This window comes from Oncorhynchus gorbuscha, linkage group LG12 (genome assembly GCF_021184085.1).
Source record: "Oncorhynchus gorbuscha isolate QuinsamMale2020 ecotype Even-year linkage group LG12, OgorEven_v1.0, whole genome shotgun sequence".
NCBI lineage: Eukaryota > Metazoa > Chordata > Actinopteri > Salmoniformes > Salmonidae > Oncorhynchus > Oncorhynchus gorbuscha.
In genome coordinates, this window is record NC_060184.1 from 11,823,549 (window position 1) to 11,840,410 (window position 16,862).

Below are 16,862 nucleotides of genomic sequence, written 5' to 3' on the forward strand. Positions count from 1 at the left end.
CATGGCATAAGCGAGGAGACTCACTTGGGTGGTTACACCAAGACACGCCCTCCCGTTCAACCCTTCTTCCCTACTACCCTACATTGAGACGTGCTAGTCGTAAACATAGTGTAGTCAGCAAAGTACAGAGGGGTGGAATGCTTTGAGGTGGATAAGAGTTAAGAGTATGACCCCCCCCCCACCCAAAGAGAGAGAGTGTAGTAGGGGTCAAACTTCAGAAAGTGACCTCTCAATGATAAGTATGAAGAGGCAGGCTTAGGCCAGGGGGCTAGGCATAGCTTTTTGAGCATAGAACGAGGGTAAAGTAAACCATTTTGGAGCGCAAAACTGCCCATCACAAAACATTGTCAGTGTCAACATTGATAGTTTGAATTTCCCATCATTCATAATGTACTATCATAACAACATGAGAATATGAGGATGGAAATGAAATACAAAGTGAAAAAAAAAAATGAAATTGAAGTAAATAAGACATTCGCAAGAGACAGAACCACAGTACTCACAGTTCTCTCCAATCCATTATCTACTCTGAGTTCCTAGCCACAAATTGTAGACGTGAGGATACTTGTGCTTTCTCATAATCATCACAGTATAGAGCCGGTGTATTCCATAGTCCCGACGAGCGAGGACTGTTCAGGAGGGGTGGGATAGTTTTTAATGAGGGGGGAGGATAAATTATTACGCTCCAAACGGAGAGGGAGTTGTGGAAACCGGTGAAGTTGGAAGAGGTGGGGCTGACGCATGGCAACGGGTGTCAGTGGTGGCAAACGTGGCTGAGAGTACAGCAGTCCTGGCGAGGGGGAAGAGGGTCCGCCAAAGTTTTAGGTGATTTTAGCTGATTGAGGAAAGAGTAGAATACGGTTTGGTGCAACCTTGAGACCGATCATCTTTTTTTTCCCCCAATAGTCACCTTTGCGCAGTGTGATGACAATGTGCTCAGGCCAGTAAAATCCTCCCAGGTACAGAAACGCAGTCCAGAAAGTAGAAGTGCCTCCTCTCAGTTTGTTCCTAGATTACAAACGTTTTGCAGTTCTGTCACCACAGCTCTACGGACAAACATCTGGTCTTTCCCTTTTCCATTCTTTCTCCTCTGGTCTTATATTAACACCTTCCCTTTTTGTTCCCCTTCTTCGCTGCGATCTTCTTCTCCAAGTGTAAACTCCCAACACACACCTTCCAATAGCGCTCTCTCTCTATTGCGGTTTTCCTCTCCCTCTCTTGCTCCATCTAAGCACTCCTGCCTGCCTTCTCTCAATCCCTATTCACTCATTAACCACTCCCTCTTCCTCTTTTTCCCCTCTCTCTCTCTCTCTCTCTCTCTCTCTCTCTCTCTCTCTCTCTCTCTCGCTCTGGTAACCCTTCAGTCTCCACCTCTGCAGCGCTCTCACGCCTCGCCGTTCCGCTCCTCCTCTCTCTCCCGCCAGTAAGGCACTGGGAGACGGTGCAACTCCAGGAGAGGGATGAACGGAAAAGAGGGAAAGAAACGAGAGAAAACCCACTGGGAGGTGGGGAAAGAGTACATTCCTGCTCCCGCTGTTGCTGGGAAACAATGGCAGTAGTCCAAGCGTTCCTCTCTTCTCCCCTCTCTAGTCTTTCCCTCCCTCTGTCTCGCACACCTTCCCCCCGCTCTCATGCACTCACTCTTCCTCTTCAGCCCAGCCTCTTTTCCACCCCTTCCTGCAGTGTCGGTACACAGCTGCTGTGAGAACTGCTGGTGATCGTCTGCGTGCTCCTCAGACACACTGCATGAATACTTCCTGAGATGACAGAAGCCCCGTTCCCATTCTACCCGGACTTCAAAGACATTTGGTTAGTGGGTGTATGCGTGTGTTCACATGTATGTGTATGAGTATGTGTGTGCCCACATAAACTGTACTTGTGCACATGAGTGAGTGAGTGAGTGAGTGAGTGAGTGAGTGAGTGAGTGAGTGAGTGAGTGAGTGAGTGAGTGAGTGAGTGAGTGAGTGAGTGAGTGAGTGAGTGAGTGAGTGAGTGAGTGAGTGAGTGAGTGAGTGAGTGAGTGAGTGAGTGAGTGAGTGAGTGATGTGGTTGTATGTACCTTTTATATCTTTCAGTGTATCACTGACATAAAACAACAGATTATCAAGAGGACATTACAACATTAGGTCAGAAAGACAGGTCAGAGACGGTCCTTCTGTAGCTCAGTTGGTAGAGCATGGCGCTTGTAACGCCAGGGTAGTGGTTTCGATCCCCGGGACCACCCATACGTAGAATGTATGCACACATGACTGTAAGTCGCTTTGGATAAAAGCGTCTGCTAAATGGCATATATTATTATTATTATATAGTTAATCAAGTGATTATATAGACAGGTCAGAGACAATTAATCAAGGGTTTATGTAGAGAGGTCAGAGACAGTTAATCAAGTGTTTATATAGAGAGGTCAGAGACAGTTAATCAAGTGTTTATATAGAGAGGTCAGAGACAGTTAATCAAGGGTTTATATAGACAGGTCAGAGACAGTTAATCAGGGGTTTATATAGACAGGTCAGAGACAGTTAATCAAGTGTTTATATAGACAGGTCAGAGACAGTTAATCAAGGGTTTATATAGACAGGTCAGAGACAGTTAATCAAGGGTTTATATAAAGAGGTCAGAGACAGTTAATCAAGTGTTTATATAGACAGGTCAGAGACAGTTAATCAGGGGTTTATATAGACAGGTCATTGACAGTTAATCAAGGGTTTATATAGAGAGGTCAGAGACAGTTAATCAAGGGTTTATATAGAGAGGTCAGAGACAGTTAATCAAGGGTTTATATAGAGAGGTCAGAGACAGTTAATCAAGGGTTTATATAGAGAGGTCAGAGACAGTTAATCAGGGGTTTATATAGACAGGTCATTGACAGTTAATCAAGGGTTTATATAGAGAGGTCAGAGACAGTTAATCAAGGGTTTATATAGACAGGTCAGAGACAGTTAATCAAGGGTTTATATAGAGAGGTCAGAGACAGTTAATCAAGGGTTTATATAGACAGGTCAGAGACAGTTAATCAGGGGTTTATATAGACAGGTCAGAGACAGTTAATCAAGTGTTTATATAGACAGGTCAGAGACAGTTAATCAAGGGTTTATATAGACAGGTCAGAGACAGTTAATCAAGGGTTTATATAGAGAGGTCAGAGACAGTTAATCAAGTGTTTATATAGACAGGTCAGAGACAGTTAATCAGGGGTTTATATAGACAGGTCAGAGACAGTTAATCAAGGGTTTATATAGAGAGGTCAGAGACAGTTAATCAAGGGTTTATATAGAGAGGTCAGAGACAGTTAATCAAGGGTTTATATAGAGAGGTTAGAGACAGTTAATCAAGGGTTTATATAGAGAGGTCAGAGACAGTTAATCAAGTGTTTATATAGAGAGGTCAGAGACAGTTAATAAAGTGTTTATATAGAGAGGTCAGAGACAGTTAATCAATTGTTTATATAGACAGGTCAGAGACAGTTAATCAAGGGTTTATATAGACAGGTCAGAGACAGTTAATCAAGTGTTTATATAGAGAGGTCAGAGACAGTTAATCAAGGGTTTATATAGACAGGTCAGAGACAGTTAATCAGGGGTTTATATAGACAGGTCAGAGACAGTTAATCAAGTGTTTATATAGACAGGTCAGAGACAGTTAATCAAGGGTTTATATAGACAGGTCAGAGACAGTTAATCAAGGGTTTATATAGAGAGGTCAGAGACAGTTAATCAAGGGTTTATATAGACAGGTCAGAGACAGTTAATCAAGGGTTTATATCAAGGATAGATTGGGTTGATGGATGGATGGATTGGGTTGGATGGATTGGGTTGGACGGATAGATTGGGTTGATGGATGGATGGATTGGGTTGGATGGATGGATTGGGTTGGATGGATGGATGGATTGGGTTGGATGGATGGATTGGGTTGGATGGATGGATGGATGGATTGGGTTGGATGGATTGGGTTGGATGGATGGATGGATTGGGTTGGATGGATGGATGGATGGATGGATGGATTGGTTTGGATGGATGGATGGATGGATTGGGTTGGATGGATGGATGGATTGGGTTGGATGGATGGATTGGGTTGGATGGATGGATGGATTGGGTTGGATGGATGGATGGATGGATGGATTGGGTTGGATGGATGGATTGGGTTGGATGGATGGATGGATTGGGTTGGATGGATGGATTGGGTTGGATGGATGGATTGGGTTGGATGGATGGATTGGGTTGGATGGATTGGGTTGGATGGATGGATTGGGTTGGATGGATGGATGGATTGGGTTGGATGGATGGATGGATGGATTGGGTTGGATGGATGGATTGGGTTGGATGGATGGATGGTTGGATGGGATTGGATGGATGGATGGTTGGATGGATGGATTGAGTTGGATGGATGGATTGGATTGGCTTGGATGGATGGATGGACTGGGTTGAGTTGGATGGATAGATTGGGTTGAATGGATGGATGGATGGATGGATGGATTGGGTTGGACGGATAGATTGGGTTGGATGGATGGATTGGGTTGGATGGATTGAGTTGGATGGATGACAGTTTATAAGGACAAACCAATGCTCTTACAAAGAGCAAACAATAGCAGTCGACAGACAGTGGTTCAGGGTGTTTTGGGACACTAATATCCGCATGAGTCGATAAATCAGCACGTGGCTCAGGATTCTTAGACAATTTGATTCTTTAATAGAAATGGAAGACCAGTACTGCCTCTACAACTATGATGAGAGCACTGCGCATGCTAGACACACGGATGTAATATCACATATTTGGTCGTGAGGTAACCAGGATTCAAAGCATCTCCACCTGCACAGTTTTAAACTGAAACAGTTTACTTCAGAGCATTAGATAAGCTGTTCCAATACAATGTGTAAGCATGTCCTTGAACTTCCTTTAGTAACATAAACCATCATTATGCTAAATGTGAAAAATTAATTGCTCATAAAATGTCTTGCAGAATTACTAGAAAATGTGATCATATCAAAGACACCATGTACTGTACGTAGTGTTGTCTTCTTTTACCTTGTCCAGCATGAGACTTGAACCATTATGACTGGTAGAAATGGCCTCAGAATGCACCCAGGAGAAGCCAGGTCCACTGGCGGTTATGTATGTCAGCCATGGATCTTGCATTTGGGAAAATATCCGTGTAAAAAGGACAATGACATTCAATAGAGTTAAAGTAGCTACTGCCTTTGAGGCAGTACTAATGAGGTCATTGGTCAGCATGCTAGTGCTAAAATAGAGCTCTCTATCTTGAAGCATCACCAAGGATCAAGGATCCGCACGGCACACTGACATGATTTTACATCTGTCATGTCCTTTAAGACAAAAGACGAGTTAATTCAGATGAGGGATGGAGAATGAGAAGAGTAAATGGCTTCGTAGGGTATATATGGTCCTACACATTGGTCTTGTGTCACTGGAACTCCTTTTCAACTCTGTCAAATTAGCAAGAGCAATTCGTCCACCCTGACCACAGCCACTAGCTTGTTGTCACTAGCTTTCACAATCCCCCATCAGGCTTTGGGTTTCAGCTAAATACCTTGTCAGATTCTTCCTGTTAACCACTAAGGACACTTCTATACTTCCACTCTCCCTCTCTCATGTTGTCACTTCAACAAGGGGACCAGTCAGAATAGGCAGCTGCTCGCCCAAGACTTCAGACTGACTGCTTCCTTTCTCTGCCTCTAAGGTTTGACCAAAGATGGTCTATACAGCTACAGTTGAAGTCGGAAGTTTACATACACCTTAGCCAAATACATTTAAACTCAGTAATTCACAATTCCTGACATTTAATCCAAGTAACAATTCCCTGTTTTAGGTCAGTTAGGATCACATTTAAGAATGTGAAATGTCAGAATAATAGTAGAGAGAATGATTTATTTCAGCTTTTATGTCTTTCATCACATTCCCAGTGGGTTAGAAGTTTACATACACTCAATTAGTATTTGGTAGCATTGCCTTTAAATGGTTTAACTTGGGTCAAAAGTTTTGGGTAGCCTTCCACAAGCTTCCCACAATAAGTTGGGTGAATTTTGGCCCATTCCTCCTGACAGAGCTGGTGTAGTCAGGTTTGCAGGCCTCCTTGCTCACACACGCTTTTTCAGTTCTGCCACACATTTTCTATAGGATTGAGGTCAGGGCTTTGTGATGACCACTCCAATACCTTGACTTTGTTGTCCTTAAGCCATTTTGTCACAACTTTGGAAGTATGCTTGGGGTCATTGTCCATTTGGAAGACACATTTATGACCAAACTTAACTTCCTGACTGATGTCTTGATATCTTGTTTCAATATATCCACATAATTTTCCTACCTCATGATGCCATATATTTTGTGAGTGCACCAGTCCCTCCTGCAGCAAAGCACCCCCACAACATGATGCTGCCACCCCATGGTTGGGATGGTGTTCTTCAGCTTGCAAGTTTCCTCCGAACATAATGATGTTGTTAATGATAATAATGATGTTTATTATGGCCCAACAGTTCTATTTTTGTTTCTTCAGACCAGAGGACAACACTGGTCCCATGGTGTTTATACTTGCGTACTATTGTTTGTACAGATGAACGTGGTACCTTCAGGCATTTGGAAATTGCTCCCAAGGAAGAACCAGACTTGTGGAGGTCTACAATTTACAAGGTCTTGGCTGATTTATTTTGATTTTCCCATGATGTCAAGCAAAGAGGCACTGCGTTTGAAGTGGAGTCAGTAGAGTCAGTAGTTAGCAGAGTCAGAAGTTAGTAGAGTTGGTAGAGTCAGTAGCGTCAGTAGTTAGTAGAGTCAGCATATTTTGTAGAGTCAGTAGAGTTAGTAGAGTCAGTAGTTAACATAGTCAGAATATAGTAGAGTTGGTAGAGTCAGTAGTTAATAGAGTCAGCATAGTTTGTAGTCAGCAGAGTTAATAGAGTCAGTAGAGTTAGTAGAGTCAGTAGTTAGCAGAGTCAGCAGTTAGTAGAGTTGGTAGAGTCAGTAGAGTTAGTAGTTAGTAGAGTCAGTAGTTAGCAGAGTCAGTAGCTCGTAGAGTTGGTAGAGTCAGTAGTTAGCAGAGTCAGTAGATAGTGGAGTCGGTAGAGTCAGTAGAGTCAATAGAGTTAGTAGAAATAGTAGAGTCAGTAGTTAGCAGAGTCAGTAGCTCGTAGAATTGGTAGAGTCAGTAGTTGGTAGAGTCCATAGAGTCAGTAGAGACAGTAGAGTTAGTAAAGTCAGTCGAGTCAGTAGAGTTAGTAGAGTCCATAGTTAGCATAGTGAGTAGTTAGTAGAGTTGGTAGAGTCAGTAGAGTCAGTAGTTAGCAGAGTCAGTAGTTGGTAGAGTTGGTAGAGTCAGTAGAGCTAGTAGAGTCAGTAGTTGGTAGAGTCAGTAGTTAGTAGAGTCAGCAGTTAGTAGAGTCAGTAGAGTCAGTAGTTAGTAGAGTCAGCATAGTTTGTAGAGTCAGTAGAGTTAATAGAGTTATTAGTCAGTAGTCAGTAGTGTTAGTAGAGTCAGTAGAGTTAGTAGTCAGTAGAGTTAGAGTCAGTAGAGTCAGTAGAGTTAGAGTCAGTAGTTTGTAGTCAGTAGAGTCAGTAGAGTCAGTAGAGTTATAGTCAGTAGAGTCAGTAGTGTTAATAGAGTCAATAGTTAGTAGAGTTAGTAGAATCAGTAGTTAGTAGACTCAATAGAGTCAATAGGGTTAGTAGAGTCAGTAGTCAGTAGAGTTAGTAGAGTCAGTAGTTAGCAAAGTCAGTAGAGTCAGTAGTTCGTAGAGTCAGTAGTTAGAATCAGTAGAGTAAGTAGAGTCAGTAGTCAGTAGAGTTGGTAGAGTCAGTAGTTAGTAGAGTCAGTAGAGTTGGTAGAGTCAGTAGCTAGTGGAGTCAGTAGAGTTAGTCGAGTTAGAGTCCGTAGAGTTAGAGTCAATAGAGTCAGTAGTTAGTAGAGTCAGTATAGTACGTAGTTAGCAGAGTCAGTAGAGTCAGTAGTTCATAGAGTTAGTAGAGTCAGTAAAGTTAGTAGAGTCAGTAGTCAGTAGAGTCAGTAGTGTTAGAGTCAGTAGAGTCAGAGTCAGTAGAGTCAGTAGAGTCAGTAGAGTCAGTTCTGGTCTTAATATAGACCGATATAGACTTTTAGCAGAGGTCATATATTATGTAAATTGCATTTCGAAAAGAGAAAAAATCCTTTCACAAACTATATTTTTAATGGAGCCATTTTTTCCTTAATTTTGATTTCTTCTTTTATGGAATGTTTTATTGTAGTACAAATATGTTCTCAATGGCAGGGTTGCACTTTCCCAAACCGAGGTTTAGAAACAGCAAAATCCTGACCAGCCAGCTCGTCTTTTCTGTCCACCATTATGTCCCTCGTGATGAAACCCATATCGTCGTCCTAGCCTTCTGCCAAACACGAGCCCCCACAGATTGACAGTCTGATGTATGCTGCGTGACATGCATGCATTACCCAGACTGTGATATATGTTCAACAGCTAGCTGGATGGAAGCCTTGAAATAACCCAGATGCCACGCGAACACGAGAGCTCTGTTGTGTCTTAAAGTTTCTGGCAGACATGGTATAGAAGTGGTTTCTCTGACCAAGGCCATCGGGGTATGGGGAACATATGGAGACATATAGAGGAGGGGTGTTGGATTGATGTGGGTGTCTGTTCTATTTCTCTTCCCATGCAGTGGAAGGGAGCTCCAGCTGTTGTGTCAGTTTTTGTGTCCGTCCAGGAGCTGTGCACAAACTGATTATGGTTGTGGTCGAATTAAGGAATGAAGATACATTTAATGCCGGTTGCGATCTATAGCTATGATGCTGGTTGGTTCTTAACCAATCAGGGTCACACAGAGTGTTTCTTTGTAGTCTTAAACAAATTTACTTTGAAACAAAAGTATACATCTCACACACATGGTTATGGGCTTAAAAAAAGAATATACCTGTACCATGAGTTGAAATGTATTAGATTTTGAGTTTGCAGTCCAGCGTTACTTTTTATTTTCATCACAGAAGACAAATAACAAAACCGGTTGACATAGAAACACAGGATTTTTGGCGGTTTAAAAAAAAATTACGTTTATTAATTAGGAAATTATTTTAAAAAATCTGAATAACATTCCGCCCATGAGGCCACTCGGTCAGTTGCCTGCAGGCAATGGCTACGGTTTATTGTCTGGTCAGAGTCTACGAGGTTGGACAAAGGCCTTCCATATGATATTGGGCAACTCACATACAGTACATTTATACTGACTAAACACCCACTCACACACAGTACATTTACACTGACTGCACACCTACACACATAGAGTCCATTTATACTGACTACACACCCACACCAACACACCCAATGACTACACACCCACACCTACACACCCACTGACTACACACCCACTCACAAACAGTGATGTGACATTAAAACTTGAAACTTAAGGTCTTCCATGCTAATGTTGAGGTGAGATCTGAAACAATGAAAGATAAAACTCCCAGAACATTCACTTCACTATGAGGAGGTTAGGAAACTGCATTGGTTTTAGTGTTGTTGTCTTGAGCTCTGTGGGAACGAGCAGCTTGACCTCTCAACAGTAACTCCATCATCCAGACAGCGCAGGAAGCAGGTCACAAATCAGTGCTGGACATTTTGTGTAGATGTGTCAGAAACTGGGGCTCTCATCACCCCTCCATCCATCCCATCATTCCTCTAAAACTGTTCTGGCCTTCAGTGAAACCTCACGCGTTTCCTGAGAGATCCATCAAACACATCCAGATGCTTGGCCTAAACATTTCCACAAGCTTGCTCATGGTGAGTGTCGTGAGGAGTGAATGAGAGATTCCATATGTCTCCCCCCAACTGAGACGAGACAGATACTGTAGTTTTGTTGAATTATGGAGTGTCTTCTTGTATCGCCTCCTTCATGTCTCCGGTTTTGATCCCGACTGAAACTGAATACTATGAGTATTTCCATTATCTGGGACTCCCTGCATTTCCTTTATCAGGGGGAATTAATTAATATCAAATAAGGTGTGGGCAATGAGGAAACTGACACAACCTCCTTCATCCTCTGTGTTCCAGAACCCTCTCATTCCATCATGTTTCCTCTGTATTCTAGATCCCTCTCATTCCATCCTGTTTCCTCTGTGTTCTAGATCACTCTCATTCCATCATGTTTCCTCTGTATTCTAGATCCCTCTCATTCCATCCTGTTTCCTCTGTGTTCTAGATCCCTCTCATTCCCTCCTGTTTCTTCTGTATTCTAGATCCCTCCCATTCCATCCTGTTTCCTCTGTATTCTAGATCCCTCTCATTCCCTCCAGTTTCCTCTGTATTCTAGATCCCTCCCATTCCATCCTGTTTCCTCTGTATTCTAGATCCCTCCCATTCCATCCTGTTTCCTCTGTATTCTAGATCCCTCCCATTCCATCCTGTTTCCTCTGTATTCTAGATCCCTCTCATTCCCTCCTGTTTCTTCTGTATTCTAGATCACTCCCATTCCATCCTGTTTCCTCTGTATTCTAGATCCCTCTCATTCCATCCTGTTTCCTCTGTATTCTAGATCCCTCTCATTTATCCTGTTTCCTCTGTGTTCTAGATCCCTCTCATTCCCTCCTGTTTCCTCTGTATTCTAGATCCCTCCCATTCCATCCTGTTTCCTCTGTATTCTAGATCCCTCCCATTCCATCCTGTTTCCTCTGTATTCTAGATCTCTCCCATTCCATCCTGTTTCCTCTGTATTCTAGATCCCTCCCATTCCATCCTGTTTCATCTGTATTCCAGATCCCAACAATTCCATCCTGTTTCATCTGTATTCTAGATCCATCCCATTCCATCCTGTTTCCTCTGTATTCTAGATCCCTCTCATTCCATCCTGTTTCCTCTGTATTCTAGATCCCTCTCATTCCTTCCTGTTTCCTCTGTATTCTAGATCACTCCCATTCTCTCCTTCTTCTGTGTTCTAGATCCTTCCCATGCTCTTCTTCTTCCTCTGTGTTCTAGATCCTTCCCATGCTCTTCTTCTTCCTCTGTGTTCTAGATCCTTCCCATGCTCTTCTTCTTCCTCTGTGTTCTAGATCCCTCCCATTCTCTTCTTCTTCCTCTGTGTTCTAGGTCCCTCCCATTCTCTTCTTCTTCCTCTGTGTTCTAGATCCCTCCCATTCTCTCATTCTTCCTCTGTGTTCTAGATCCCTCCAATGCTCTTGTTCTTCCTCTGTGTTCTAGAACACTCCCATTCTCTCCTTTTTCCTGTGTTCTAAAACACTCCCATCCTCTCCTTCCTCTTCTGTGCTCCCTCTACCATGAACAGTATGTAACATCTAATGTATATGATGTCAGATGCTATTGAGGGGAGAAAGGGGATTTTGACTTGTGACCTTGCCGCCATGGCATTTCAACGATAATTGTGATAGAAGGTCTCCCGTCGGGTGTCCACAACACCTGCCAAACCCAGTATGGGCCACTGCTTGGCCCCCTGGTTAGGCCTTTGTCTTGATTCTCTGGGACAGCTGCTTTCACGTGGCGTTGTGCTATTAGGCCACCTCCCAGGGCCTAAAATGAACACCCGCCACCCATGACCCACCAAATGTGGGTAGATTTTGGTATTGGCGGGTAAGAATGTCTAATTCACCAGCCACGTTGGCGGGGGTCACACACGGGGCTCACTGCTTCCACTGCTAGCGAAGAGACGTTGTCGGCCTCTACGAGACAGATTTTAACTGGAGTGGCCCCATTACCACGGTAAGCTTAAAGGGGCAGCTGAACATTTTTGTCTCATCTGTGATATTTTGGTTAAAAGGCTCAGGTCACAAAATTTAAAATGAAATAAGAATATATACCACATTACTTCTTACCATTAATACATTCCTTGTTTTAGAAACATTACTAAGCATGATCATCCATTTTGTTTTGTGTTTTTTGTGTTTAATTAATCCCCCACAAAATATTTGGGTTGGTAAATAAATCTGAGTTGGCTGTTCGATTTAAAAATCTACATGCCACAGTGGCTGGTAGTCAAAAATGTTAGTTTAAGGCCCTGACGCTTATTGTAAACATTCCTGAGACCCAGGAGACACGGAGGCCCTTTTTTTGCGCTAATTCAGGGATCCATTAAGGGGCTTGTGTCATAGCGCCCGACCCCACAGTGTGGTTCCATGTCAGGGCTAGCTGATTGTGGCAGTGTGGGGGCACATTACATGGTTCTCTGAAGCAAAGTACAGTGTCAACAGTTGCCGCGTTCCCCAGGCTTCCATAGCTGTGATTGAGATGAAGCCAACCTGTTGTTCTTAGCTTTGTATGGAATTAGGAAATATGATCCGCGGTCGTTTGTTCAGCATCAACCTCGTATTAATCTAACGTTACAAGCCCACCCGCCGTTTGCATGCTTGTGGTGTGAGCCAGGAAAACTGTAGGGGAGGGAGGTACAGCTGCTGCGGGATCATACTAGCCAAACAATTAGTTAACCATTATTTCACTGCTATTCTCATACACTCATACAATAAAATGATCTGTTCAGAATGCAGTGAGATGAATATGACTATGCCTACTAGAATCAACGGAGGAACGTAAAGATTCTGATATTCCGATATCCAGCCGAACATAACATGCACAGGTTCTGTGTCGACTGCCTGTCGCCCATTCATTGCCGTTGCACTGTTCATTGTTTAGCTCATTGTCTATCCGTAACACAGGGATGAGGCTCATTACTGTAGACGTGTTTTTTTCATGCTGCTCAACCCTTCAATAGAGGTTAAAGCACTGAGGCTTTTTAAAAATGAAAAGCAGGTAATCTCTGGTGATCTTATTAGCATTCATCTATGACAGCGTGGAGTGTGAAATGAGAAAAGGCTAGGATTAGTGGGGTACCTCAGGGGGGATCTGGAGACATGGGGGAGAAATGGAGCAAGAGGGTAGGTGTGTGTGAGCGAGAGAGAGACAGAAACAGAGAGAGAGATACAGAGAGAGAGTGAGAGCAAGAGAGAGAAAGAGAGAGAGATATATAGAGAGAGTGAGAGCGAGAGAGATACAGAGAGAGAGTGAGAGCGAGAGAGAGAAAGAGAGAGAGATACAGAGAGAGAGTGAGAGCGAGAGAGAGAGAGAGAGAGAGAGATACAGAGAGAGAGTGAGAGCGAGAGAGAGAGAGAAAGAGAGAGAGATACAGAGAGAGAGTGAGAGCGAGAGAGAGAGAGATACAGAGAGAGAGCGAGAGAGATACAGAGAGAGATTGAGAGCGAGAGCGATACAGAGAGAGTGAGAGCGAGAGAGAGATACAGAGAGAGAGATACAGAGAGAGTGAGAGCGAGAGAGAGAAAGAGAGAGAGAGAGAGAGAGAGAGAGAGAGAGAGAGAGAGAGAGAGAGAGAGAGAGAGAGAGAGAGAGAGAGAGAGAGAGAGAGAGAGAGAGAGAGAGAGAGAGAGAGAGATAGCGAGAGAGAGACAGAGAGAGATAGTGAGAGAGACAGAGAGAGACAGAGAGAGATAGAGAGAGAGAGAGAGAGAGATAGCGAGAGAGAGACAGAGAGAGAGAGAGAGAGAGAGAGAGAGAGAGAGAGAGAGAGAGAGAGAGAGAGAGAGAGAGAGAGAGAGAGAGAGAGAGAGAGAGAGAGAGAGAGAGAGAGAGAGAGAGAGAGAGAGAGAGAGAGAGAGACAGAGAGACAGAGAGAGAGAGAGAGAGAGAGAGAGAGAGAGAGAGAGAGAGAGAGAGAGAGAGAGAGAGAGAGAGAGAGAGAGAGAGAGAGAGAGAGAGAGAGAGAGAGAGAGAGAGAGAGAGAGATAGTGAGAGAGAGGGGTGGAATTGAGAATTCAGAAGAAAGAAAAGACAGAGGCAACAGAAGGGGTGAGAGAGGAGAAGTAAAGGAAAGACTAAAGAATGTATGCCAACGAAAAGGATAGAAGGAAATAAATAAATAGCGAAAGAAAGAAAGAAAGAAAGGCCAGGGAGAAAGAATGGAGGCAGTAGGGAGCCCCTTTCTGGCTAGCAGCCAACCGAAAGCTCACTGAATTAAGGCAAATCATTTTCAAACTAACATGATTGCTAAAAGCACTCTGGCCTTGCTAGCTCAACGCCTCAAATTCCCAGGGTTAAAGCTCTTTGCCAGCCTAGAATAAATTAAACAGCAAGAGCCTAAAAGGGGAATGTTTAAATTTGAATAGTATCAAAAATAACACCAAAATACATTTCTAACAATAATAATGGCAGCAGGTGACAGACGATCTCACATCCTGAATCTCCAGTGAAATGTCAGAGTATTTTATGCCAGCTAGTGGTGGAGGTCTAAGATACAAAACTGATCCAGGACTAGATGAAAGTCATGTTCATCCAGGTCACCTGATAAGAACATGATGTACAGATCTGAGAGATGCACAGTAAGACTGATCAAAGACTGTAAATCTAGTATCTGTTTATAGCGCATTCATGTCATTTGATAAGAATCTGGGGTGCACGTCTGAGATGTAAGGTCTAAAACTGATTTGTGATCAGACTTGCCTCTATCTATCTCTCCCCCATCCTGAACGTATAAAGGTACTTAATGCACCCTGACATGCCCTGACACAAAGTGGCACTAAGCAGACATTGCAGACAGAATTAAGTTATGAAGTCTGTTCACTGGGTTTTTCTATAGGGGCGTATGGACAGTAAGCAAGCTTCAGTGTGAGTCTGTTCTGCCCATGTCAGACTTGGCTAAATCTCTTTTGTACTGTAACTTGGGTTGAAGTCCTGACTTCGCCCTTTAGGACAGAAGTAAGGCAACAAATCAATGTCTAGTTTTCATGTTATTATGACATAACAAAAATATTACAAATCTGATCAAATTGAAATGTGGATTTTGTCCACACATTCCCAGGCACAAACACTGCAAACACAACTCCCTTCCATTTACAATAAATGCAACCTCGGCTTGTCACCAAAAGCACTCGCAAACTTCTACAGATGCACAATCGAGAGCATCCTGTCGGGCTGCATCACCGCCTGGTACAGCAACTGCTCCGCCCACAACCGTAAGGCACTCCAGAGGGTAGTGAGGTCTGCACAACGCATCACCGGGGACAAACTACCTGCCCTCCAGGACACCTACACCACCCGATGTCACAGGAAGGCCATAAAGATCATCAAGGACAACAACCACCTGAGCCACTGCCTGTTCACCCCGCTATCATCCAGAAGGCGAGGTCAGTACAGGTGTATCAAACCAGGGACCGAGAGACTGAAAAACAGCATCTATCGCAAGGCGATCAGACTGTTAAACAGCCACCACCAACATTGAGTGGCTGCTGCCAACATACTGACTCAACTCCAGCCATTTTAATAATGGAAATTGATGAAAATTGATGGAAAAATGTATCAGTAAACACTTTAAACAATGCCACTTAATATAATGTTTACATGCCCTACATTACTCATCTCATATGTATACGTATATACTGTTCTCAATATCATCTACTGCATCTTGCCATCTTTATGTAATACATGTATCACTAGCCACTTTAAACTATGCCAATTTATGTTTATATACCCTACATTACTCATCTCGTATGTATATACTGTACTCTATACCATCTACTGCATCTTGCCTATGCCGTTCTGTACCATCACTCATTCATATATCTTTATGTACATATTCTTTATCCCTTTACACACTTGTGTGTATAAGGTAGTAGCTGTGGAATTGTTAGGTTAGATTACTCGTTGGTTATTACTACATTGCCGGAACTAGAAGCACAAGCATTACGCTACACTCGCATTAACATCTGCTAACCATGTGTATGTGACAAATACAATTTGATTTGATATGCACACAAATACACACCCAATAAACACTCTTTCTCTCTCTCATACACACATACACTGACACACACACAATACACACAGCATAGCCTAGGACCTTGTCCCTGGCTCAGCACAAACGCACACACGCACACACCCCCTTTCCCGGCTCACACACTTCCACTCATAAATCCTATGTGTGTTTGGGCCTTGCGCCCGTGCCTCCTCATACCTTACTGTGGATTATAAAGCTGTTACTGACAGGTGCTCAGCACTCCCCTGGCAGCAGCCAACCAGTGCGATGAATCAAAGCGAGCACTGCCAGTGAAGGCAGAGGGCAGCGTATGTGTGTCCTAGCATGGGTGTGTGGAGAGAGAGAGAGAGAGAGAGAGAGAGAGAGAGAGAGAGAGAGAGAGAGAGAGAGAGAGAGAGAGAGAGAGGGAGAGGAGAGAGAGACAGAGAGAGAGAGAGAGAGAGAGAGAGAGAGAGAGAGAGAGAGAGAGAGAGAGAGAGAGAGAGAGAGAGAGAGAGAGAGAGAGAGAGAGAGAGAGAGAGAGAGAGAGAGGGAGAGAGAGAGAGACAGAGAGAGAGAGAGAGAGAGAGAGAGAGAGAGAGAGAGAGAGAGAGAGAGAGAGAGAGAGAGAGAGAGAGAGAGAGAGAGAGAGAGAGAGAGAGAGAGAGAGAGAGAGAGAGAGAGAGAGAGAGAGAGAGAGAGAGAGAGAGAGAGAGAGAGAGAGAGAGAGAGAGAGAGAGAGAGAGAGAGAGAGAGAGAGAGAGAGAGAGAGAGAGAGAGAGAGAGAGAGAGAGAGAGAGAGAGAGAGAGAGAGAGAGAGAGAGAGAGAGAGAGAGAGAGAGAGAGAGAGAGAGAGAGGCAATCTGTCCAAGGGCACTCACTTGACAGGAGAAGAGACCCTTGAGTCCCACCACTCTTCATTCCTGTAGCTGAGGCGAAGGGACAAGCAGCAAGTCTCTCACACACTGTAATTAGTGTAGTGTATTCATCACCTCTAACACTATGTTCTACATCCTGAAAAGAGTTTCCTGACAAGGAAAAAGAAGAGGTCGACAGAGGAAGATGACGGGGGATTGAGACAGAGCGAGAGAAAGAGAGGAATACGAGTGAGAGAGAGAGCCGAGGTTAGA

General features: G+C 43.6%; 1 protein-coding gene across 5 annotated transcripts in view; it reads right to left on the reverse strand.

Moving 5' to 3' along the window:
• kif26aa (kinesin family member 26Aa) overlaps positions 1–16,862 on the reverse strand; it is a 183,739-nt gene that overhangs the window by 65,588 nt on the left and 101,289 nt on the right. Inside the window, exon 1 of one of the 5 annotated variants that reach the window (XM_046291101.1) lies at positions 504–1,630. The exons of the other annotated variants lie outside the window; for them this stretch is intronic. Within the exon in view, the coding sequence (XP_046147057.1) occupies positions 504–520 (17 nt within the window). The 5' untranslated portion in view covers positions 521–1,630. Of the gene's footprint in view, positions 1–503; positions 1,631–16,862 lie in introns of those variants that run through there. 5 annotated transcript variants of the gene reach the window in all.